Source organism: Leuciscus leuciscus, assembly GCF_965113295.1.
Source record: "Leuciscus leuciscus genome assembly, chromosome: 10".
Taxonomy (NCBI): Eukaryota; Metazoa; Chordata; class Actinopteri; order Cypriniformes; family Leuciscidae; genus Leuciscus; species Leuciscus leuciscus.
Window position 1 is genome coordinate 33,553,015 of NC_138734.1, and position 25,191 is coordinate 33,578,205.

The following is a 25,191-nucleotide window of genomic DNA, read 5'->3' on the forward strand; positions in this document are numbered from 1 at the left end:
AAGCTATCAATGATACTAAAATATCACTGCTGTCATTATATATTTTCTTTTTATGTTACATTATATCATATTATATCAAGGACATGCAAGGATCCTCACAGTGTATAGGTGACAGTATGAATATTGTTATTAAGACTTCATATATTATGTTAACACGTTTGAATTAATAATTAGAAACAGCCATAGGCTACAACAGAAATACAAAAATAAAGACTCAATTTGGAGAACATTTTCCCATAATGTTGCATAATGTTTTTATTTTATTTTATTATTTGGTATCGAAAGGATCAAATGTCAGATCAAGTGTTTTAAATACCTTTAATGTTCACTTATTTTAGTTGATTTTGCAGCATCGCGTATATTTACGCGCTTAATTGAGTGAAATTAGATCGTGAGTAATAGTTTCTTCTGCGCTTTCATGTGCTTTGCTTCTAATGCGCAGACAAAATTTCAACAAACCACACAGAATTTCTCACATTTTCCCCTCAGCAAGAGGTCCAAATAGAAGGTCATTTCAGAGCCTTAATAAGAACCCCCCTGCTACTTAAGAGCACCCCTATTTATTTTCATTTTTTCTCGGAGTGGCACCATCAAACCCCAAGCATTGTAAGTGACCCTTAGATATGGCTAGCCTGGCAGGTGGTAAGGTTTGCTGGCAGAGAGAAGACGGTGATCTCTTACACACACTTTGGAGTGAGGGTGGTATCGGGTGACGCCTTTCCTGTTTGAGATACAAACGTTTAGGTGGTCGCAAAATCATTTTGGTGCCGAGCTTTATAATCTCGCATCCAAAAATGACTTTTGCAAATGCTTTCTGCGCGTGTCACAAAGTTGCTGTCGGGAATGTCAAGCTCTTCGTTGTTTGCGTTATCAGTGGATTTTAGATAAAGCCTAGTGTGCCAACTAAAAAGTACCGAACAAAAGACTCTAATATGATAGTTTTTAATATCACACTTTTATTGAAAATAAAAACAAACTATAACTTTTATCAGGCTTGATCATTTGTGACAATTAAAGCATATTTATGGTCAGTTATCTTGAACTTTGAGAGGATATAGGCCTAGCTTTTCAAATGGTGTGGGAAAAGGGATTATTTTTTTATTTTTTATTATTATTCAGGTCACATAGCCTGCATTTCTTCACAGTTGAGTTATATGAGTGTGACCGGTCAGAAAGCTCTGCGTGCCGTCGTGATATTATTCGTATTATTCGTCGTATTATTGATTGGAAGATTCAGATTGACGTTTCATGACACTTGAAAACACAGGTTTGTCGTGCTGATATAAATAACTATTAGAATAATGTTATAAGAAGAAAAACTATCTTTGAAAAAGTGCTGCAGCAAATGCCTGTTTACTGGTTCTCTGGAACTTGTATCTGTACGTTAGAAATCTTTAATATAGTCCTAAATAAAGACCATATGGCTAGCCTGTCATTTTACTGGATTGTAAAAACGTTTAAAATAAGTAAAAAGTATGTTATAATTTCACTGGAAATGTACATGATAATTAACAAGGCAATATGCATACTTTATTTAAAAATATTTCTAGGATTGTTTTTATAAATAAAACGTATTATCACCTTAAAATCATTCATATAGAGCAAATTAGATGCTTAGATAATTTAATGACATTTACAGAACTGTAAAATAAATGTTTTTATCCCATATGCCATGCGTGACTAGGCCTATATTTTTCTGGCAATAGAGATTATGCGCTGGAACATTTTAAACTTACTGAATTAAATATTTAGAAAATGAAGTGTGCTATTTGCAGTGAAATGCAGTTTTTCTACAAAAGTTACACTTTAGTAGAACGTTTTGATGTTTTCCTCGTGATGTTATTTATTAATAACTTTTTTCGCTTTTATTAAATAACGTAAAAAATGTGTAAAGCGTCTATATGCTTTATGAAGACAACTAACTTTATAGTGTTCTTTAAGCATTCATCCAACTTTAATATGATTAGTGAAATGCTTAATATTGTTTACAAATGGTTTAACACTTTTAATATCGCGCAATAGGCTATATCTCCATTCGGATATATCAGTTAAATGATCATTAGAGATATCCAAACACACTGAAAGCGAAAGCAAGTGTAACTGTTTCATTTCGGGTCATCAGAGAGTTTCATAAATCTTATTTAGTGCTTGTGCGCGTGGGTGGAGTTTCACCTTCTCCATATTCAGAAGTTGGGTGGTTGCTTGAATCTCCCACTCTTTGCCGTATAAAGAGTGGCCCTCGGTCTCTTTAAGACAAGACAAATTAACGACTTGTACAAATAATTGGCTGCATTGCTTCATTTTTGACATCACTAAAACATTTATGGTGTCCATTGACGCTCTTCATGCTTGAGACGAGGCCAGAGGACCATGATGGAGTACTTGAGCGACAAGTTCTCCTTGAAAAGTCAAGCGATTAAAGGCAGCGATTACTACATGGACCAAGTCATGGAGACTTTAGACAATGTGCCGTACTACAACAAGACATCACCGAAATGCGTCCAAGCCTTCTCGATGCAGAGCAATGAGCAACACAGCACGATGGACAGATCGTCTCCGTGTGACAACCAAAACAGTAAGTCTGGCTTTGAGAAAAACAAGAAAGTTTCAAATGTAACCAAACATTTTGTAAAACATTTAAAGATTCCTCCGTGGTTTTTTGCAACACCTTGGTTCAGTAACTAAGTTGCTATGTGGTTCTCAAATTAAGTTCTTAAAAGTTTCTTTAGGTCAATGCGTTCAGATCATTTAAAGCACCGATTTATGTGGTGAAAAGTGAAAAAGTTCTTTGTGTCATAATGTCCTCCTGTGGCATCAGACTATAAAATATACACACAGACTATACACTTTTTGTAATAACCTTTATTTTTATGTGTAAAACAAAATAGCCTTTTAGAAGATATTTACCGGTTTTGCGTATTCCAACGATAAATGTTTTTATTTTATTTATTGGTAGCCTATACGTAAATAGCGAAAAAGATAAGAATTAAATGTGAAAAATACATATAGCCTATGCAGATTTAACCAATATTTAAGTATTATATATATTCTTTGAAAGGTTACAACTTTTCAACAGTTCAAACGTTTGAATATTGTGTTGAGTTGTAATATTTAAAAATATAGGCCAAGGCCTAAGGTATGAACAAAAAACAGCTACAAAGTTGTTTCTTTTGTTTTTAGATATATTTTTAAGAAACTTGTCCCTTGACTAATTCCTTGTAATTCTAAATAAACTTTTTTGGCCTTTAAAACTAAACGCATTGCTCTTTTATTTATCCGCTTATCGGTTAATGGGCTATTTTGGTAACACTTTCATTAAAAAGTCATTCGAAAACAATGTTGCAGATAAGTGGTTTATTTTCATTAAAAGATCAAAAAGAAAAGAAATAAATGTAATTTTTCAACCCTGATTATACGTGGACTAAATAGCCCAATAATACAGGCCTTTCATTTTTTCCGCTATAAAGGTAGGCTATAGGCAGTTGACAGGACTAACATAGACTTTTTATTTATTTATATATAAATTAATAAAGTGTATATTTATGGTCTTGTTTCTTAATATTTTATAAACCCTTTGAGATCATCAGCTACGGAGTAAAAAAATAAAAATATTTGGAAAAAGTTTACAGCCTACAACTTTATTCCATGCAGTTTCTCTATGTTGAAAAATTTTTTAAATAAAGTTTTAGATGCTGCTGAAATTGCACTTTTATGTCAACTACCTTTATTTTAATAACGATCACAGGCGTGAATTACTGCGCTCCAAAAACGGAGGACAGCAGCCTGCACGCGCTGGAGAACTGCTGCAGTGTCCGAGTCTCTCCGGCCACAACCGGACCAGACAAATCTGAGCTGGACGACATCGGCGAAAAATGCGACAGCAACGTGTCGAGCAGCAAGAAGAGACGCCATCGCACAACCTTTACCAGCGCTCAACTTGAGGAACTCGAGAAAGTCTTCCAGAAAACGCATTACCCAGATGTGTATGTGAGAGAACAGCTGGCCATGAGAACCGAGCTCACGGAGGCAAGAGTTCAGGTAATGGCTCACTTTCATTTGGATTCTCTAAAACTCTTTAGCTTTTTATTTAATTATTTTAGGAACCTTTCAAGAACTTAGGCCTTGTCTGAGAAAAACGTCATTATGTTTGAGGACATTTTACTCACTATAAAACATTCAAATCAAATTTGATTGCTCAAACTTACATGCATTCCTCAACGTAAACATATAAAAACAAACTATAATTGAAAACGTACCATGAATTTCAGCCTGAAATGTTGAAGTTAAAATGACAGTGGTGCAATAACCTGTTCATTCGACATTTACGCTTGGCTCTTGGCGCTCTGCGTCACATTTTTCGACATGCAGGATAATCCATTACTTTCAATGAGAAACCTATGGCGTCATATATAGACGGGTATGGGATGTTATCTGAACGATGAACGATGTGACGAGTTGGATGAGAATGCGTTTGTTCATTGCGCTTTTTCAACCATTTTGAATTTAATAACTGATGAACAAAATCAAGTTTAACCCTTGAAAACTCATGAAAAAGAAATGAAAGGGCAAAAATTGAGACAAATTAAATGATGGAAATAAAGATGCTGTCCTGATGACAACATATTTACTGTGCTCACTAAAGTATACAAAATAAAGGTACCAAAAGGAGGGTTCAAATAAAGGTTCTTTATTGGTGTTGACGAGGAACCTTTAACATCCATGGAATCTTTCCATTGCACAAAAGGTTCTTTAGATTAGAACTATTTTTGGTTCCCCAAAGAACCTTTCAGTGAACAGTTCCTAAAATATTTTTTTATATATATTCTTTGTGTAAAGAATATTTTAATAACCTAAAGAGCCTTTTTGCACTATACAAAACCTTTTGTCCAATGGAAAGGTTCCATGGATATAACATTATATATATTTTTTAGAGTGTTTGTGTACCATGGCGTTATTACCTTTATTTAGTTATAGATCTGTATTTGTTTTCAATCTAAACTTAGTAACCCTTCCTATGTCACAATTTATGAATTTAATGTCACAGCCCTGTAATTAAATTATAACTTAACATTTAATCACATTTACAAATATTTAAATAAATATAAATGGCAGCACTTTATTTTACAGTGTCCTTGTTACACACGTTACATGTAATTACTATAGTAATAACAGTAAATTATGCATACATACATTACATGTAACTAACCCTAAAACACACCCTAATTTTAACCATAATCCTATAGTAAGTACATGTAGTTAATTATTGTTACTCAGTACTTACTCAGATTCATTCAATCGTTAAACATAATGGAAAAATAACTAAACGTTCCTCTTTCTATTCAAGGTATGGTTCCAGAACAGAAGAGCCAAGTGGAGGAAGAGAGAAAGATATGGACAGATCCAACAGGCCAAAAGCCACTTTGCAGCAACCTATGACATATCAATGCTGCCCCGGACAGACAGCTACTCACAGGTGAATTACTTATTTGTATCATAGTAATAATAATAATAATAAAAATCATCTAATGCACGGCTGTTAATTAAATATGCATCAGCATATTAACCTGTATTGGCAACCCTGCATTGATGTTCAACCCATTGTTTTTGCACGATGTCTCAGAAGTAATCACATATTTGTCATACATTGTATAAGTAGATTTCATGATCTTTTTATATATAAAAAATATTCAAGGTGACAGTATTTATTGATCTGATTACAAAATATGACTGAAAAGTCACAAAACATTTGACGTAATTTCAGCAAATAGCATATGGCCCTTACTGACCCAAACACAAAGCATGAATCGTTGACAGGAGGCCTTTAGAGCTTGAATCTGTTGTGACGGGTGAGGGTGAGGGTGGGCGGTCAGTCCGGCTGCAGAGAGCCGTCTCACGGTAACTGACAAAACCTGTTGGGAGGATAGGAGAGGAAGATTTACATGGCACCGCGGGACCTCAATTTCCTTCATCCGAGAGCATATTCCTTACTCATGCGTTTTCCATAGTCGTATAAAAAAAGCCTCTGCCTTAATTTGACATTACAGCAGGTCCTTATTGCACCAGGCATGTTGTAAACCAGACTGCAGGGCTTGTGTTTGTCTTATACCCATGACATGTGTACACTCAGATTTTTGTGGTGAGCACAGATGCATTTTTGTGGACTGCAGGGTTTGTTTTTAAAAGCCTGGTCTGGATTCATTTAAAGTCTTGGACATAATCGTCACTGCATTTTAATGCAGATTGAGGGTGTATCTGATATGATGTCATCAGTTTATCAGAAACTTCTCCCAGGCACACAAAAATGCATTGATTTATGTTTTAAAATTTAATTAACTTTCCAAATCGGAATCTATATTGACGTGCCATGAAACATTTGGTTTTCTTTATTTTGATTATTATTCAAGCCTGTTGTTGTTTTTCCATCTCCATTTCATCACATGTACCAAACAGTGTTTTTTATTTATTTTTTTGTCTCATATTCTCTGACCACACAGATTCCCAACAATTTATGGACGGGTCCCGCTCCAGGCAGTTCCGTAGTGTCGTCCTGCATGATCCCGCGAGGTTCCCCTCCCTGCGTGACATCGCCCTACCCCCACTCGCCGAGGGCCGCTGAGCACGGTTACGTGGGCTTCCCCAATCACCAGCAAAATCAGTTTGGAGTTAATCACGTGTCTCTCAATAACTTCTTCGCCGATTCACTTCTGGCTCCTTCACCGAACAGTCACGCCGCGTTTGAGACCAAACCCGAGTTTGAACGGCGGTCGTCCAGCATTGCTGTACTCCGCATGAAGGCTAAAGAACATGCAGCCAACATAACTTGGGCCATGTGAACTCTGAACTTAGTCTAATAGTCATGATCGGAACTGTTTTTGCCTAATAATAATAATAATAATATTAATATAGTCAGTTACTTTCATGAAATAGTGGCTGTCCAGTTTATATTATTACTTTTTATATTTTTATTGGAACAACAAAGATTTCAGCCCGTGATTATAGACATTTAAAAAAATAATTTAATTAATTTTCTTCTTTTGTTTTAGCATCTCTTGTTGTCATGAATATGAAGGGCGCAGAACTCAACAGTATTATACTCTCATGACATTAACAGAGAGGTTATGGCTGACATATTAACACTATGTCTGTGTGCTTTGCAGCAAAGCTGTATTAACGCTCTCTAGCTGTGGCTAGTCTGCAGTGCCACGTGCAGAGGAGCACATTTATTATTTTATGGAAATAAAAGTTCATTCAAATAAGCCATGTGTTTCCATTTTTTTTTCACTCTCTTAGCTCCTGCTCTCTTTTGATAGAACATGATTCACCAATAGATTGTCATTTTGAATCATATTAGCTGCCTTTAAAAAGTCATGAATACACATTTGTAACACTCTTTTGTTTTCAAAGTTCAGTTTTTTGTTGTTTTATGAATTAGGTACACTACCGTTCAATTTAAAAGAAAAAAAAGTTACATATATTTTTAAAGATAATTTATTGATGTGATAGCCAAGCTGAATTTTCAGCATCATTACTCCAGTCTTCAGCGTCACATGATCCTTCAGAAATCATTCTAATATGCTGATTTGGTGCTCAAGAAACATTTCTTATTATTATCAATGTTGAAAACGGTTGTGCTGCTTTTTTTTTGTGTGGAAACCATGATACATTTTTTTCAGGATTCTTTGATGAACAGAAAGCTCAAAAGAACAGCATTTATTTGAAATAGATTTTTTGTTTTTTTTGTAACAGTGTAAAAGTCTTTACTGTGACTTTTGATCAATTTAATGCCCTCGCTGAATAAAAGTATTAATTTCTTCTTCTTTTTTTTAAAACGACAACTCTTAAACAGTTTTGGCAATTGTTTGTATTACAGTTATGATCTTATATTCGTGTTTCTGAGTGAATTGCCAAAATAAGCAGTGCTAAATAATTTTCTGGTTTAGTACTGATCCTTTTTCAGCTTCTCTGTTGACAGTTACATATTTCTCCTTTTGAGACTAACACAACTTTATTAAGTTACTCAACTGTTCGTGACTTTTGCCAAATAAACAACCTCTTCTTTTTCATTATTGTTCTCATGTTTTTTATCCACAAGTTTGTAAGGTGTTTTAGACTGTAGACATTTTAGACTTTTGTTTAAATCGAGTTAAAAAGGATGCAGAGTTAAAAAAATGAACTAATTGGAAGAGTATCTTAATTCAATTAAAAGCAAATTAATAATTTGAGTGTTACATGTAAGTGTTTATGTAAGGAGATTTAAGATTAGTTTAAAAGAAGATAATCATCTTTTTTTTTATGACTTGCTTGTTACAAACTATTAGTATTTTGTATTGACTGTTGTAGAATGAACCTTTGTTCATATTTTGTATATTTACTTAGACCACTGGATCTCAAACCTTTTTGACTTCAAGGCCAGTCTGTCCACAACAATATTTGAAGGCTCCAATGACTCACAATTTCTACCCGATAAAATATTTTAGAACTTGGCATAACTAGGAAGATGTATGTTTGTTATAAAAATAACCAAATAATAAGAATGATCTTGATTTGTTTTAGCTTATTTTCATGTTTGTGAATGACTAAAAATGCTGTATTATGCAAGGCCAGTGTGATGCAAGTGTGATGTCACTTTGTAAAGAAACTGAGCGCCTATCCACCTTATTTTTCAGGTAAGAGCGGGCGTTATTTGAATGTGTCTGGCTTCTGGTGTCATTCGCTTCCAGTTCTTTTTAGCTGTAGAAAACAGCTTGTTATGCTGCTTGATATTGCAAACTGGTATTTCTTACCATTTGATTTTAATGTAATGTCTTAATTATAAACACGCTAGCTTGTAGTGCAAACGGTTTTACAGTTTATGCACTTCTATATAGTCTACTAATTATTTCCCTATAGCGGCTAATAAATCGGAAGTCTCGAACATTCACAGAAAACACCTTACTTCTGTGTTGAAAAATAAGGTGGACTAAACATAGTACGCATGCGCATGACGTCACCGCTTTCACAAATTCACGTTTTTGTACGTAGTTTACACAGAGAAAATAATATCATTTTCAAAAACTTGCACTTTGAAACTTGCTTTAAAAAGTTTCCGTTTTCAGGCCCCCAAAATAATATTGTAAATGAAAGGCCAAAACACATAAATAGTTTTCCGTTTTTAGTTGAGAACGGTATTGTGTAAATGGCCCCTTGGACTGTAATCTCTGTATCCATCTCTTGGTCACTGGTCTATAATTTCTCTGAATCCACAGCTTCACTGTAAGACTGATGGTGTAGCACATGTGAGGCAGAAGATCCGGCCTCAGTCTGCCGCAGATGAGCTCAACCAGCAGGCCGAATGGGTTTGACCCTCCGGGGTGAGCCACGCTCATTAATAAAGACCCTCACACGCTTGGGGGAGTGAAACATGCGAAAGAGAGATGTCTCTGCTGCCCAACACTCCAGATGGGAGGGGGGAAAAAATCCCATTTTAAAACACTATGGATTACAAAAATTTACCGTGCATTAATTGTTTCCCTTTTAATCAAATCAAAACATTTGTGATTATATTGTATTGAAAAATGATTTGGCCATATTTACATTTGCACTCACAATTTAGTCATTTATGCTAATTCACTAACCAGTGAACACATAAATAAAAACAATCTGGCTTTGTACAAGCAGGCATGAATTTTGTGAAAGATATTTCAAAGATAAGCTGGCAAGAGCGACGGCAAAAACAAAAACAAGGCACACAGGACTTTGTGTGGAAAGTGATGTGATGCCTCCTGTCCAACAGTTTATGCCTTGACTTTGAATGGCTCTCCTCTAGACGACTCATAGATTTTCCGTGCCCTGCATCCTTGATGGACATTTTTGGCCTAACTCTGCAATCAAGCACAATGTGGTCTTTATAATTACAGTATGCATGTAAACACATTTGTATTCCTTGTGGATAGTTTATTCAGTCGTCCCTGCCAACAGGCCCAACTGGTGCTGTACCAAAGGAAATAGCACACGTCAGACATGTCGCGTCACTGTCAGATGTAATCTCTAACTGTAATTCTTGACATCGATTTTTTATGTGTTTATTTGATTTAAAAGTATCAGGGGCAATTATATTCCAATGGTAATTTTTGTGCAAGCCAGTGCAATTAATCACTCACATTACACATTTCACTCTGGGCATTGTAGAGAATAATCATGAAGTCCAGTATACAACAACTGGAGAAGTGACACACACACACACATACGCACGCACGCAAGCACGCACGCACGCACGCACGCACGCACACACACACACACACACACACTCAAGTCCTCACTCACTCACTCACTCAATCAAGCACTCCCTCACTCACGTACTTGCTCTCTCGCTCACTCACTCACTTCACTCACTCACTCACTCACTCACTCACTCACTCACTCACTCACTCACTCACTCACTCAATCAAGCACTCCCTCACTCACGTACTTGTTCGCTCGCTCACTCACTCACTCACTCACATACTCACTTGCTCATGTACTCACTCACTCACTCACTCACTCAATCAACCACTCCCTCACTCACGTACTTGCTCGCTCGCTCACTCACTCACTCACTCACGTACTCACTTGCTCATGTACTCACTCACTCACTCACTCACTCACTCACTCACTCAATCAAGCACTCCCTCACTCACGTACTTGTTCGCTCGCTCACTCACTCACGTACTCACTTGCTCATGTACTCACTCACTCACTCACTCAATCAAGCACTCCCTCACTCACGTACTTGCTCGCTCGCTCACCCACTCACATACTTATGTACTCACTTGCTCATGTACTCACTCACTCACTCACTCACTCACTCACTCACTCACTCACTCACTCACTCACTCACTCAATCGTTCACATACTCACTCACTCACATAATCACTCACTAACGTACTCCCTCGCTCATGTACTTACTCACATACTCACATACTCACTCACTCATAATTAATAAACTGTATAAATGCATAACAGACTTTAATACAATCTTGCCCTGGACCTGAGAACACAGCTGAACCTTTTATTTCAAATCTACTTTGACTAATCTAGCTTGAACATAGGCCAGTGTGGTTTTTTGATCACTTGTTTACCCGAGACCTACTGTATAGCAAAAATATGATGATATCGTTTTTAAATATGAAATTAATACTTTATCCAGCAAGGATGCATTAAATTGAACAAAAATGACACAAAAGAGATTTATATTATTACAAAAGATTTCGATTTCAAATAAATGCTGTTCTTTTGGAACACGGTTTCCACAAAAATATTAGCAACATTATTGTTTTCAACATCGATTATAATAAGAACTGTTTCTTCAGGACCAAATCAGCCTATTAGAATGATTTCTGTAGGATCATGTGACATTGAAGACTGCTGAATTACACAGAATTTATGTTTGTTAGTTTCAGTTTAAAAAAGAACTTGTCTGTTGTATTGTTAGATGATAATGTGTCCTGGTCATCATATTCTCTGCTTATCTCTTATAATATTATTTTACATATATTATCATTATAAGACCTGTCTCTATCGACTCTCAGAAACTATGTACAAACAATGAGCTCATAAAGCAAACAACAGCATAAGCTCAGATCACTGCGAAACTCATTCTTTTTATGGCACTGAATGTTCTTAAACTTAATATGAATCATTAACAACATGGGTTGTTGTGAAATATTGGATAATGCAACTTTAAGGACCTCTGGGACACTTAAGGCCCGTGTGCTACGAGTTGAAGACCATCTAGACAAGAATACACCGCTCTTTGCTTAAGAATGTCACACTTCTTGTTTTCTTTCTGTTCAAATGCCACATACACTCTCTGATGGACATTTCAGCCGGGTCCCATCATTCACAAAAACTCCCAGCATGCAGCGGGTCCTGATGTTTTTAGCCCTGTGCCGAGCGAGGGGCCAGCGATCGCTCTTCCTGCCAGGACAGTTATGTATGTTCAGGAGCAGCGGTGCTAGAGTCGGTACGGGGCTTCATGATTAATGAAAGCATTCCCCGAACCCAGTCTCCTGCGCAAAAGAAGCCCTGTGAGTTATTGTGTGCGAAGTGATTTTTTTATTACCTTTTCACACAGAGTTGGGCTGTTTCAGAGAGCAACATTAAGTCCTATAGATCAGGAGGAGAAGCCGCAACGTTAACGTCTAAGATGGATGTAAACGTTAACAAATAGTAATGTTATACCTGAGACCCGAAAACAAAGAGGACAGAAAGAATGATCAGGAGATAGAAATACAAGTAAAATGTTGAGTTTTATTTGTAACTCACCCATGATTAAGAAATTAAGCATGGGAGTCTTTTTGTCTTTTAAGGAGCACAAAAATACGCTGCAAAGTAGTCCATTCAATCAGTGGGCAGAAAGCCTTTACCTTAATTTGTTGTGGCTGGTGAGTCATCGTGAGAGTGTCAGGCTTGACGTGTAACGTGCTCATGAATAGTCAGATGTGGTGGCACCCTGTTGAGATAACAATGTTTACTGATGCCAAGACAAACAGAGGCAATAAACAGGACAATTAACCATCAGCGACAAACAATCTCAACACAGGACCAAATGACGTCAACATTAAATTACTTCAGTATATTAAACAATATAGCACTCATTAATATTCAGAATCATGATAATAACTTAGGTCACACACACACACACACACACAACACACACACACACACACACACACACACACACACACACACACACACACACACACACACACACACACACACACACACACACACACACACAGATTTAATAAAGACTAATATATATATATATATATATATATATATATATATATATGAAGAGTTCAGATGCAAAAGCCTCTAAGTGCGATCTGACATTTTTTCTAGAATGATCATTTTTATCATGCTCGTACATTTAAGTTCAGTAATTTCACTTAAATGACAATTAATAGGTCATTTTCATTGCCATTTAAGTGAAATTACTGAACTTAAATATACGAGCTTGATAAAAATGATCATTCTAGAAGAAAATTTCAGATGACACTTAGAGGCTTTTGCATCTGAACTCTCTCTATATATATTATTGTTAAATTCTCTTCCAGCATGCGAAATATCCAATTAAAGATTATATTTTAGATAAAACCTTAACTTTAAATAGCACATTCAATTAACACTTAATACAAAGCCAAAAAAAGGAAGAAAAAAAAGAAGAAGAAGAAGAAGAAGAAAAAAAGTGGGAACCAAATTACTTTTTAGTTTAAAAATTACAGAATCGCTCGAAAAAGATTGTTGTTAAGCCTCCTGCTTTGGGCTATAAAACAATAGTTCACCAAAAAATTGTATTCTGTCCTTGTTCAACTTCAAAACAAAAATGAAATCTGTTATCATATTAAGCAATCAATTTAAGCATGCTAAAACCACAATCACGTATCGAATGACAAACAAGTGGCCTCTCTTCCAGTGACTGGACTCTCACTGAGTTCCCAGCAGGAGGAGAGAACCATCTAAAACCCTCAATCTCCATCATCTGCACTGGCTCTCTATCTGCCAAAACATCCACTGAATCATGAGAATCACTATTCCATCAGCCTCACTTCATTAAATCCTATGAGAACCCAACAGATCTGAAGAACCGCAAAAGAAGCTAACAGTGAAAATATGCAATTCATTATTCATCCCTCTATATAATATTTTTTTTAATCTTCTGTTAGCATGATATTGGAGTTTAAATGCAACTTACATTAAATAAATGATGTCTCTTGAATATAGCCCAGATCCATCATGGTCACTCAAAGTAATGGCAGCAGCTGAATATCAAAGGTTTTATTCTTTAAGTTAGACTTTAGTTTAAAGATAAAGGTGGTGTCTTAAAAGAGAAAGTAAGTCATCCTTTGATGATAAAACACATGGATCTCAAACCCCTCCAGAAGTAATCTCTGGATTGCGGACAGTGACGTATCACCATGTCACAATCTCATGAACTAATGGTAGAAATGTTGGTTTCTTATCATGTATATTGATGTGATCTGCTGACCCTTTGGGCATTTGAAGCCACATCTCCAAAGTCAAGCCAAGTCCTCCCACGCGGCTCTTCCCTTCTCCTACTGGCTTTGAAGTTCATTCTCCTCAAGCTGAAAAATCACAGGGCCAAGTCACCTCAAAGATTTACTCTGGAATATTAAATGTAGGACTTCATAGTGCCCTCCATGCAAAGCTATTCTTGGACTTTTCTTTAACCAATAAAGACTTTGTAAACCACATACTTTCTCCCAAACATTTCCTCAAAAGATCTATGATAATAATATTAAAACATTGGTATTAATATTGAATACAGTGATTTAACCGAGTGAATTACTTCCTGTCACACCCCGTCATACCTGAATGATTAGTGTATCTTTTTAATTTTTCTGCACTTATTCACCAAATGCCAGTACAATATACCCCGATCTTCAAGCAGAAGAAGCTGGATGAAATACTTTCAGCTGAGAAATTACACTATTGTCCTTCTTAGAGCTGCTTTACAGAATGCTGCTTTATCATTATTTTCCTGTTCACTGTAAAGCTGCTTTGAAACATTCTGTATTATAAAGCGGTATATAAATAAAGGTGGCTTGACTTGTACCATATCATTACCTCATGCATTTGACTGTTTTTGTCAGGAACTTCTTTTTAGCTTTTGGCTATCTGAAAACTTTTTGGACGTTTTTTGAAATGATGCCGTTGTTTATTTGTGACGTTTAGGGATTCCCTGCTGTCCTTGTTCCCTAATGAGGAACATAATCACCCGTTGACTGACAGTGGGTTCTCGCCTCATCCCAGACCCCTCTCAGGTGACACTGCTGATCCTACAGATTTACTCTAAAGGGGGTTATGTAACAGAGCCTGGCATAGCACTGTACTGTAAACACAGCTCTGCTTCTTTTGATAACCAATGAGTTATTTTAATCAGGTCTGAGGAAAGAGCTTTAACACCCCCCTGTTGCTCTCTTTATTGGGCCAGGGTGATGGGCTAAGTAGCTAAAGTCCAATCCCACCGAAGTCCCTTTGGGATTTCACCCCATGGGGTGCACTGAATCAAGAGCCTGAGATGGCCTTTGAGGTAGTGCTGTTTTTATTGTGATTATTCTCTGGGAAACTGAAGGTCACGTTGCACTTTATCTAAAAGCCTCATTTGATACTTTTAAACAAATATTAAGCAGTAGCCAACTGCTCTGTGAGGTGGACTGCTCTGTGAGGTGGACTTCTCTGAACAGAATAGGTCAAACTATTAAAAATAATTGTGTTGAATCCTGCCACCTGCTGGTGTAGACTTGGTAATGTATAACAATTGCTTCCGTTTTGGAATTTCCTATGGGTTTTTACAATGGTGGTTTTTGGTTTATGAGTAAAATAAAATCTGTTTAACATTACTTCAAGATGCTAAATAAGGACAGCTGCCACAAGGATGTGTATTTACATAATTTTTAAGACGCCTAAGTCAGTGCTACAGGGAGATAGAGCTGATCGTCCAGTGCCAAACAACGTGTGACAACACATGCAAAGTTGTACCTACATCCGAATATCATACCCGCGGGACAGGTAGGCCTACCGTACAGGACGACGATAACAACTGCCAAGTTACACTAGGATGCAGAATCCCTGCATCAGTGCTCAGACTGTTTCCAATAGGCTGAGAGGCTGGATTGAGGTAAAAAAAAAAAAAAAAAAAAGAAAGTCGGAAGGATGTCTGAGGTGAGAATAAATATTCACATTCAAATTTTCCACTTCTGATTTCAAAGTTTTCCAGTAATGTTCCAGACAACTCGAAACTCTCCTACCTCCAGTTGAAAATAACCAATGGAATGTAGTCACTGTCACTTTGGAAATAACAACAACGCAGCATACACTTCCGGGTTGGCCTACAAACTGACGTTATCAATAAACGGAATATTGAAATTGCATTTAAGAACTGGCTAATCAATTGATGAAATGGAATCTAAATTCAGTTGGCCACACCACACAGGATGTAGAAATGGAATTAAAATCTGAATTGGAATGACAAGAAGAGGAATTTGAACTGCTAAAGTTAAAAGAAATTCCTACAAGTCTTGAAAATGATTCTACACATGGCATTAATATGAGCATATAATGATCAATATGAAAATGACTGTATCTGAATAAGAAAAATAGCAAATATAGGGGTATATGTAGCTGTAAAAGAAGGGGAATGGAGGGTGGTGGGAGGATTTATATTTTTAACTCACTTGTCACGACTTTCTTGAGCAAAATATCTTATGATATATTTTAATAAACCTTTTGAGAAACCTAGCCTCGAGTGTGAGGATAAGATGTGGCACTCGGAGGTTGGGGAATTGCACTGGTAAATGAAAAACAATTTCATCTTTGAAAGGAAGGTGAAATTATATTAGAAAAGCTACTTGAAATCTTTGAAATACCACCCACTTGTACGGTATCCAGGTTCAAGTATACTTTTACCATTTCCCTTTACGATTCAGCGATTCAGCAACTGAGGCTAAATCAAAAGAAACACTCCTCTTCCAATAAGTAGCTATAATAGAAAAAGACTCATTCACTGAGCAGAAAAGTGTGAGAATTGAATCACCAGTGGGATGTAAAACACACAACAACAACCAAAAAAAAAAGTGCTTTTGTGAGTGTGGCTCTAATCTGCAGAATGGCAAAACCCAATGCTGCAGTTTCACACATGCATATATCGTATTATCTGCTTGGTATGATAGTGGATTTGTCTTCACATAAAATACTTATGTTTCATGCTGGGTTTTCTCCTTCAATGTTTTCCACCCTAGTAAGGCAGCATTGTGAGAAAGATGAATACAATCCTTGGATGATCTCTGAAAGTCAATGGACTGAAATATCTATTCTGCCATAATGAACAAAGCCTTTGTCTTCAGCATTACTGTAATAACCACATTCTCTGTCATTCGTCTTTTTTTACGCCTGAATAAGACTAATTGAAATTGGATGGTTGTGAGGATATTCATAATCTGTGAACGTATTTCATTGGCGTGTGTGTGTGTGTGTTTGTCTGAGTAATTTCATGTTACATACATTCAGGACTCATGCGGTGATTCGTCATTTCTGTTAGTACTCCCTGAATAAGCAATCCTCTCTGATTCACACCTGGCAAAAAATAGTACAGTGTGAACTTTCAAAGTTCACTAAACAGATAAAAAGGATATATCATTTGTAATAAGTTTAAAAACAAATGCAGACATTTCTTGTTTTTTATATCTACCACTGGACACTGAAACCTGAATATTTCAAGAGTTTTTGCATAGACTATTTGTGGCAGTTTTGATATGCACCTACCAGCAGATGGCAGTCTAACACATGTTTAGCCTGAAGACATAAAGAGCCTGAAACTAAACTCGCAATGAAGCCCTTCAACACAGCAAAAGAAAGTTGTGTTGTCCCTGACATTCAGCATACTCAGCACCTGTGCTGTCTGCCATTCTAATCACTAAGCATTAAATTATCCCTCATGTTCATGTGGGAGCGCCTTGTGTTTGTCTCTCATTAAAACCTCCCTAGTGATTGGGAATGAGAGGCCACACTCTCTGCCAACCTCTTCTGCTTTGCGTGGAGAGGGGGGTCCCAGGGGCAACTGCGTTTTTCAGATATCAGTTCATCAGTATTCAGCTGCCGGTCCGCCATACTGGTCAAACAACAAGTGTATGTGGCTTCACTGACAACCTTTATCTCTTGACGCAAAGTTTATACGTATAGGCCTAGTCTATCCACATTATTCCTATGCCCCATGGCGCTTTGTGCAAATTATGGGTGTAACTTCCGTTAAAGGGATACTCCACTTTTTTTGGAAATAGGCTCATTTTACAACTCCCCCAGAGTTAAACAGTTGAGTTTTACCGTTTTCGAATCCATTCAGCCGATCTCCGGGTCTGGCGGTACCACTTTTAGCATAGCTTAGCATAGATCATTGAATCGGACAAGACCATTAGCATCTCTCTCAAAAAAATGACCAAAGAGTTTCGATATTTTTCCTATTTAAAACTTGACTCTTCTGTAGTTACATCGTGTACTAAGACCGACTGAAAATGAAAAGTTGCGATTTTCTAGGCTGATATGGCTAGGAACTATACTCTCATTCCTGCGTAATAATCAAGAAACTTTGCTGCCGTACCATGGCTCCAGCAGGCGTAATGATATGACGCAGCGCCTGAAAATAGTCCCCAGCTCCGTAGACTATAGGGTCGACTATTTTTCAGGCGCGGCGTCATATCATTACGCCTGCTATGCTAAGCTATGCTAAAAGTGGTACCGCCAGACCCGGAGATCGGCTGAATGGATTCGAAAACGGTAAAACTCAACTGTTTAACTCTGGGGGAGTTGTAAAATGAGCCTATTTCCAAAAAAAGTGGAGTATCCCTTTAAGCTGTAAACAATCAGTGAAAGACTAGCTCTATGGACGCAATAATATATATTTTTAAACTGTGTACAATGACATTACATTATTCTACTCACCCTTCAACCATTGAACATTAAAAGGACATTTAAAAGTGTAAAAGCATCAACAAGGTAGGCCTACTTTCAACAGACCATGAATAACCCCAAAAGTGTGAATCTTGCACAGCAAAATCAGATGGTTATCACTGTGGTAATCTGTATTATGTAACATACGTTGCCTTAATAATAATAAAAAAATACTTCAGCATTGCGTGATACTATTTCAAAGTGATTTCAGTCATTTTGACAGATAATAAATTGTATTTACCTGTGAAAACAAACCTGGAAACCAAACAAAAAGAGAGATTCTTCGTGCATTCCAGTGAATTATTAATGGCATATCGTAAATTAAATGGGGAGAACAGACCACAAATGTGCAGTATATGTTGACCTTTTTTCATACTATTACAGCGAAATGCAAAAGGAAAAAAGAAAATTATCATGAGGAAAATAATGCAGTGCATTCGTGCATTCATTGCCATAGATATTATTGTTATAACATATCACGTTAAAATGTTAAGTCATTCTCATGTTATTCTTAAATAAAACATGAAAGAAAACTGATAGCTCATTGAGTCAAACTGACGGATCAGCTTGTTTTGTAAGGCAACCTTATGATTTGAAATGATTTGTTTCAGTCTTTTTGAATGGAAGTTCCCCAAACCGGAAGTGCCACCCATAATTCAAAACGCAGTAAGCTCATCAGGAATAAGGTGGATAAGTGAATAATAATTTCATTCATTAGTTCACCCTGACAATGCCTCAATGCTGAAAATGTATTTAGTCTGGAAATATTATATTTATAATTTTAATATAATAGTTATTATTATGAAGAAATATATATTAGGCTACTGTTCAAAAGTTTACAAGGCCACATTTATTGCATCAAAAATACAGTAAGAAGAGTTTGTTGTTACAATGTTGGTAGTATATGTTAATGAACAATGTTTAGTATATGTTAATGAACCATGTTTACTTGTTCTCCATGTTATCTGAACCAATTTGTCAGCAAAACATTTGACAACTCGATGGCTGCATCCAAAATGGCATACCCAACATAGTAGGCGAAAAACAGCGTGTGACAAAAGTAGTATGTCCGAATTCACAGCACTGATAACAGAGTAGGCAAAAAGTTCCCGGACGACCTACTACTTCCGGCGAGATTCTGAAATGTGAACACAATGGACACTTTACTATCCCATGAGGCCATGTGAGAGGATTTGGGTACGCCTGAATCAACTCCCTAGCTTCCTACTCACTTAAAACAGTTGGGTTAAAAATGACCCAACATATAACCCAATGTAACCTATCGTTAAGTTAATTTGACCCAATGTATAGGGTAGTAAGTTTTACCCAATAAATTGGGTTATAAAATAACTAATTTGTTCTTTAATCATTCTGTTATTATTATTAATTTAATTTTGTATTATTCATAGCCTACATGTATTATTTATATAATAATAATAATAATAATAGCAATAATATACAACTTACAAATATATTGATTGAAATATAAATTATTTATTTCCATTACATTTAAAGTTGCGAACACTTCTATAAAATTAAGTTATTGGTTAATAAAGTTAATCAGAACAAAGCTAGACAATGACAATCATTACAAAAGACAATGTAATTGTAAAGTGTCTAAATAGGTCACAGTGTGTTGAGTGAACAGATTGTAGAGTATTGTGTGCTGTAGATAGATACTGCTAAACAGCAGCAGCAGGCTTGGGATACTCAGTGTCCAAAATGTAAAGCATGTATCAACTGCAATGCAATGCAGCATACAAGTCAGACTAAATGATTCTAGCTCTGACCTATCTCAGAATCTAAGTATGCATTTGTAATTACTCTGTTAAAACACATAAAGGTCACTTTCAGTGTTTCTAGTGTGATGAAACTTTATATCAGGAATGAGGCCACAGGTAACCACAGCCTGCTGATATAGAGTCTAACAGAACAATTACGAGTGTGATATTGCTTTTATACAACAAATTAAACTAATTCACTAAATCATTCACTGAATCATTGATCACTCCAATTACCACCCGCTAACATAACAATGTAACATGCAGAAAGAGTTAAAAAATCCCCACACCTGTCTGTAATGATGCAAACACCACTCTTGTAACATTGCCAATCAAATTGATTTATTACAGACATTAATCCATTATTACAACAGTAAGAAGTCAAATGAAAGACTGCTACCATGGCTTACAAAACTGCTTCAAAAGTGCCCCCTTTTTTCCATTCTTGTTTAGAGATTAATCCATTGTTCTTTCTGTTTAAGATACTCTTGGACATGTTGCACTTAAACCCTGCCAGCTATCCTTCCTTCATTGCTATACAAAGTGGGCATTTTGGGGTATTATTTGATCCTATGTGTGTGTGCATATTTACCATTTTAAAATTTCTGTTTAAAGGTTGGAACAAATATCATTCAATAGTTGGAGGAGGAGGAGCAATGGAGGCAATTCCCTCATGCCCTGCAGTTTTGGGATAAAATCAAGCCTTCGTTATTGTGGGAGAAATGGCTGAAGCAAGACCGTCTTTACAAGCAATTGATGCATGCTTTAAATGATTGTACATTTTGGACATTGAGTATCCCAAGCCTGCTGCTCCTGTTTGGCCGTCTCTACAGCACACTATACTCTATATTCTGTTCAATCAACACACTGTCACCTATTTAGACACTTTATAATTACATTGTCTGTACACATTGCAAGTTTTTTATTTATTTTTTATTATAGATATACAATGGGGAGAACAATTATTTGATACACTGCCGATTTAGCTGGTTTTCCCACTTACAAAGCATGTAGAAGTCTGTAATTTGTATCATAGGTACTCTTCAACTGTGAGTGACGGAATCTAAAACAAAAATCCAGAAAATCACATTGTATGATTTTTAAGTAATTAATTTACATTTTATTGCATGACATAAGTATTTGATACATCAGAAAAGCAGAACTTAATATTTGGTACAGAAACCTTTGTTTGCAATTACAGAGATCATACGTTTCCTGTAGTTTTTGACCAGGTTTGCACACACTGCAGCAGGGATTTTGGCCCACTCCTCCATACAGACCTTCTCCAGATGTTGGGCAATATGGACTTTCAGCTCCCTCCAAAGATTTTCTATTGGGTTCAGGTCTGGAGACTGGCTAGGCCACTCCAGGACCTTGAGATGCTTCTTACGGAGCCACTCCTTAGTTGCCCTGGCTGTGTGTTTCGGGTCGTTGTCATGCTGGAAGACCCAGCCACGACCCATCTTCAATGCTCTTACTGAGGAAAGGAGGTTGTTGGCCAAGATCTCGCGATACATGGCCCCATCCATCCTCCCCTCAATACGGTGCAGTCAACCTGTCCCCTTTGCAGAAAAGCATCCCCAAAGAACCTCCATGCTTCACGGTTGGGATGGTGTTCTTGTGGTTGTACTCATCCTTCTTCTTCCTCCAAACACGGCGAGTGGAGTTTAGACCAAAAAGCTCTATTTTTGTCTCATCAGACCACATGACCTACTCCCATTCCTCCTCTGGATCATCCAGATGATCATTGGCAAAATTCAGACGGGCCTGGACATGCGCTGGCTTGAGCAGGGGGATCTTGCGTGCGCTGCAGGATTTTAATCCATGACGGCGTAGTGTGTTACTTATGGTTTTCTTTGAGACTGTGGTCCCAGCTCTCTTCAGGTCATTGACTAGGTCCTGCCGTGTAGTTCTGGGCTGATCCCTCACCTTCCTCATGATCATTGATGCCCCACGAGGTGAGATCTTGCATGGTGCCCCAGACCGAGGGAGATTGACCGTCATCTTGAACTTCTTCCATTTTCGAATAATTGCGCCAACAGTTGTTGCCTTCTCACCAATCTGCTTGCCTATTGTCCTGTATCAAACAGGTACAGGTAATGAGTGGAGAACAGGAGGGCTTCTTAAAGAAAAACTAACAGGTCTGTGAGAGCCGGAATTGTTACTGGTTGGTAGGTGATCAAATACTTATGTCATGCAATAAAATGCAAATTTATTATTTAAAAATCATACAATGTGATTTTCTGGATTTTTGTTTTAGATTACAGACCTCTACATGCTTTGTAAGTAGGAAAACCTACAAAATCGGCAGTGTATCAAATACTTGTTCTCCCCACTGTATGTGTTAGTATTAATATTTACATTCCTACTTCAAACACTCATAGAACACGGATGACAGAAGCGGAGGGCCACCTGGGCCTGGGCACAGGTAACTTTTGAGGTCTGGTACAAATATAACATACAAAATTAGGCAGAGGGCTACTTTAGATGAACTAACTAAGAGATAGTTCACCCAGAAATGAAAATGCTGTCATCATTTACTCACCATCAGTGTTGGGCAAGTTACTTAAAAAAAGTAATTAGTTATAGTTACTAGTTACTTCTCACAAAAAGTAACTGCGTTAGTAACTGAATTACATCATTAAAAAAGTAACTAATTACCAGGGAAAGTAACTATTGCGTTACTTAAAAAAAACAAAAAAGTTTAAATATAAGACATTTCTTGGATACCCCCAATATGAAATGTTAAATTAATGAAATTGACACTAAATTGAACATCTTATTATTATAAAACATTGTACACTAATCTACACTATTTTAATGTTGCTGTGGGACAATGTGAGAGACACCTATTAACTTAAATATTAAAATATTATCATTACTATAGTGCAACAATAAAACAATAGATGGTTTAGAACTTTTAATATTTATTGCACAGACCACAACTGGCCAACAAATAAGTCTAAAAATAAATGATGCTTCTTAAGAAATGTACCAAAAATAAATAAATTATAGCCTAATAAAAATATACATACACATACACTAGTGCATATAATTAAAATAAAACTCACACACCTTTACAACTGGTAGACATTCTGTATAGCCTACTTGAAGTATTTTCTTTCTCACAATAGTAAGTTTAACAAAAAGTGCTTTCAATATAATACTGAACAATGTATCAACATAAATAATACAATATAATCTTTTGGGGGTTTATTTTTATAACCTACAGAGAACGTCATCATCAGAGGTTATTTTAGCCAAATTCTAGTCGTGTTTGCCACACGTGTTCACAACCGTCAAACAAATATGTTTGAACGTTCCCTGCAGGTTATTTTGGAGTTTATGTTATATGAACTAATTAAAACATTGATACCAATATGCTACAGAGATTATTCAAATGCTGATATGTGTAATTTATTTATAAATAAAGTATTTATGCTCGGACACATTCGGTCTCTGTCGCGCACTGTCGAGCGCGTTCTCGGACACACTCGGTCTCTCTCGCGCACTGTCGAGCACGTTCTCGGACACACTCGGTCTCTCTCGCGCACTGTCGAGCACGTTCTCGGACACACTCGGTCTCTCTCGCGCACTGTCGAGCGCGTTCTCGGACACACTCGGTCTCTCGTGCACTGTCGAGCACGCTCGCGGCATTCGCCTCGCTTTTGTCGAGTCCCGCGCCTCATAAACACACACACACCTGAGAAAAGAGCCTACTCGGATGAAAACCGCTTCAGTGAGCTCAATTAAAGTAACGCCGCATTTGTATTGACAGTAACGGTAACGGCGTTGTAATGGAGGAAGCAGTAATTAGTTAGATTACTCGTTACTGAAAAAAATAACGCCGTTAGTAACGCCGTTATTTATAACGCCGTTATTCCCATCACTGCTCACCATCATGCCGTTCCAAACCTGTAAGCCTTCCGTTCATCTTGGGAACACAAATTAGGATATTTTTAATTAAATCTGAGCCAGTTCTGTTCTCTCTATTGGCCTCTACACACTATACTCTACACACTAAATTCAAAAGATTGAATTTAGGCTTTTATTCACATATAGACATTGATCAGCAAACATAAACAGAGGCTCAACCAAACAAACCTCCTTGGTTCTTGCATGTCAAGCAAACATGAGCTTCCGTTTATCATAACTGTGTGCGCTGATGAATATTTATATGTGAATAAAAATATAACTTAAATCTGTTCAGCGTATGCTATCGTGTCTCTTCAGAAAATTGGGACTAAACCACTCAATTCATATGGATTAGTTTTACGATCTCTTTATGGACTATTTAAGTGTCAAATAGGTAGTTAAAGCATTAGTTCACTTTCAAATAAAAAAATTTCCTGATAATTTACTCACCCCCATGTCATCCAAGATGTCCATGTCTTTCTTTCTTCACACTGTAAAAAAAAAATGACATCCCCAAGTCAAAAATTTCTAGTGACTGATCACATCTAAATTTTTCAATTAGTCTGACGTATTATTTCTCATTGAGCCAATGTTAACAGACTATTGCAACAAGAATTGCACTTGGGCCAATAAAAAAATTTAGATGTGACCAGTCACTAGAAAATTTTGACTTGGAGAGGTTAGAAATTTTTTACAGTGCAGTTGAAAAGAAATTCATGTTTTTGAGGAAAACATTCCAGGATTTTTCTCCATATAATGGAATTCAATGGCACCCAACGGTTTGAAAGTCCAAATGTCAGTCTCAATGCAGCTTCAAAGGCTCGACACGATCCCAGTCGAGAAATAAGGGGTCTTATCTAGTTTTATTTTCCAACGTGAGCTTATTTCTTTCTTTTGAAGCTGCATTGAGACTGACATTTGAACCTATGGTTTGGTTGCCTTTTAAGTCCATTATATGGAGAAAAATCCTGGAATGTTTTCCTCAAAAACCTTATCTTGCATGGATGAC

The 25,191-nt window shown here is 36.8% G+C and overlaps 1 protein-coding gene and 1 long non-coding RNA gene across 2 annotated transcripts in view; one reads left to right on the forward strand and one right to left on the reverse strand.

The window, feature by feature from the left end:
• The window catches only part of LOC309507683, a 203,015-nt gene that overhangs the window by 127,065 nt on the left and 50,759 nt on the right, over positions 1-25,191 (reverse strand). The window lies entirely within an intron of this gene.
• On the forward strand, positions 1,459-8,083 carry alx1 (ALX homeobox 1). Its single transcript, XM_082182001.1, has 4 exons — positions 1,459-2,575; positions 3,746-4,038; positions 5,345-5,473; positions 6,495-8,083. The coding sequence occupies exons 1-4, from the start codon at positions 2,371-2,373 to the stop codon at positions 6,831-6,833; spliced, it is 966 nt and encodes a 321-aa protein (XP_082038127.1). The 5' UTR covers positions 1,459-2,370; the 3' UTR covers positions 6,834-8,083.

Bases quoted from the DNA above. Each gene is read 5' to 3' on its own strand.
- alx1 (XM_082182001.1), top strand. From the start codon at position 2,371: ATGATGGAGTACTTGAGCGACAAGTTCTCCTTGAAAAGTCAAGCGATT. The intron at 4,039-5,344 runs GTAATGGCTCAC...TTTCTATTCAAG, and splicing joins TCACGGAGGCAAGAGTTCAG to GTATGGTTCCAGAACAGAAG. The intron at 5,474-6,494 runs GTGAATTACTTA...CTGACCACACAG, and splicing joins GGACAGACAGCTACTCACAG to ATTCCCAACAATTTATGGAC.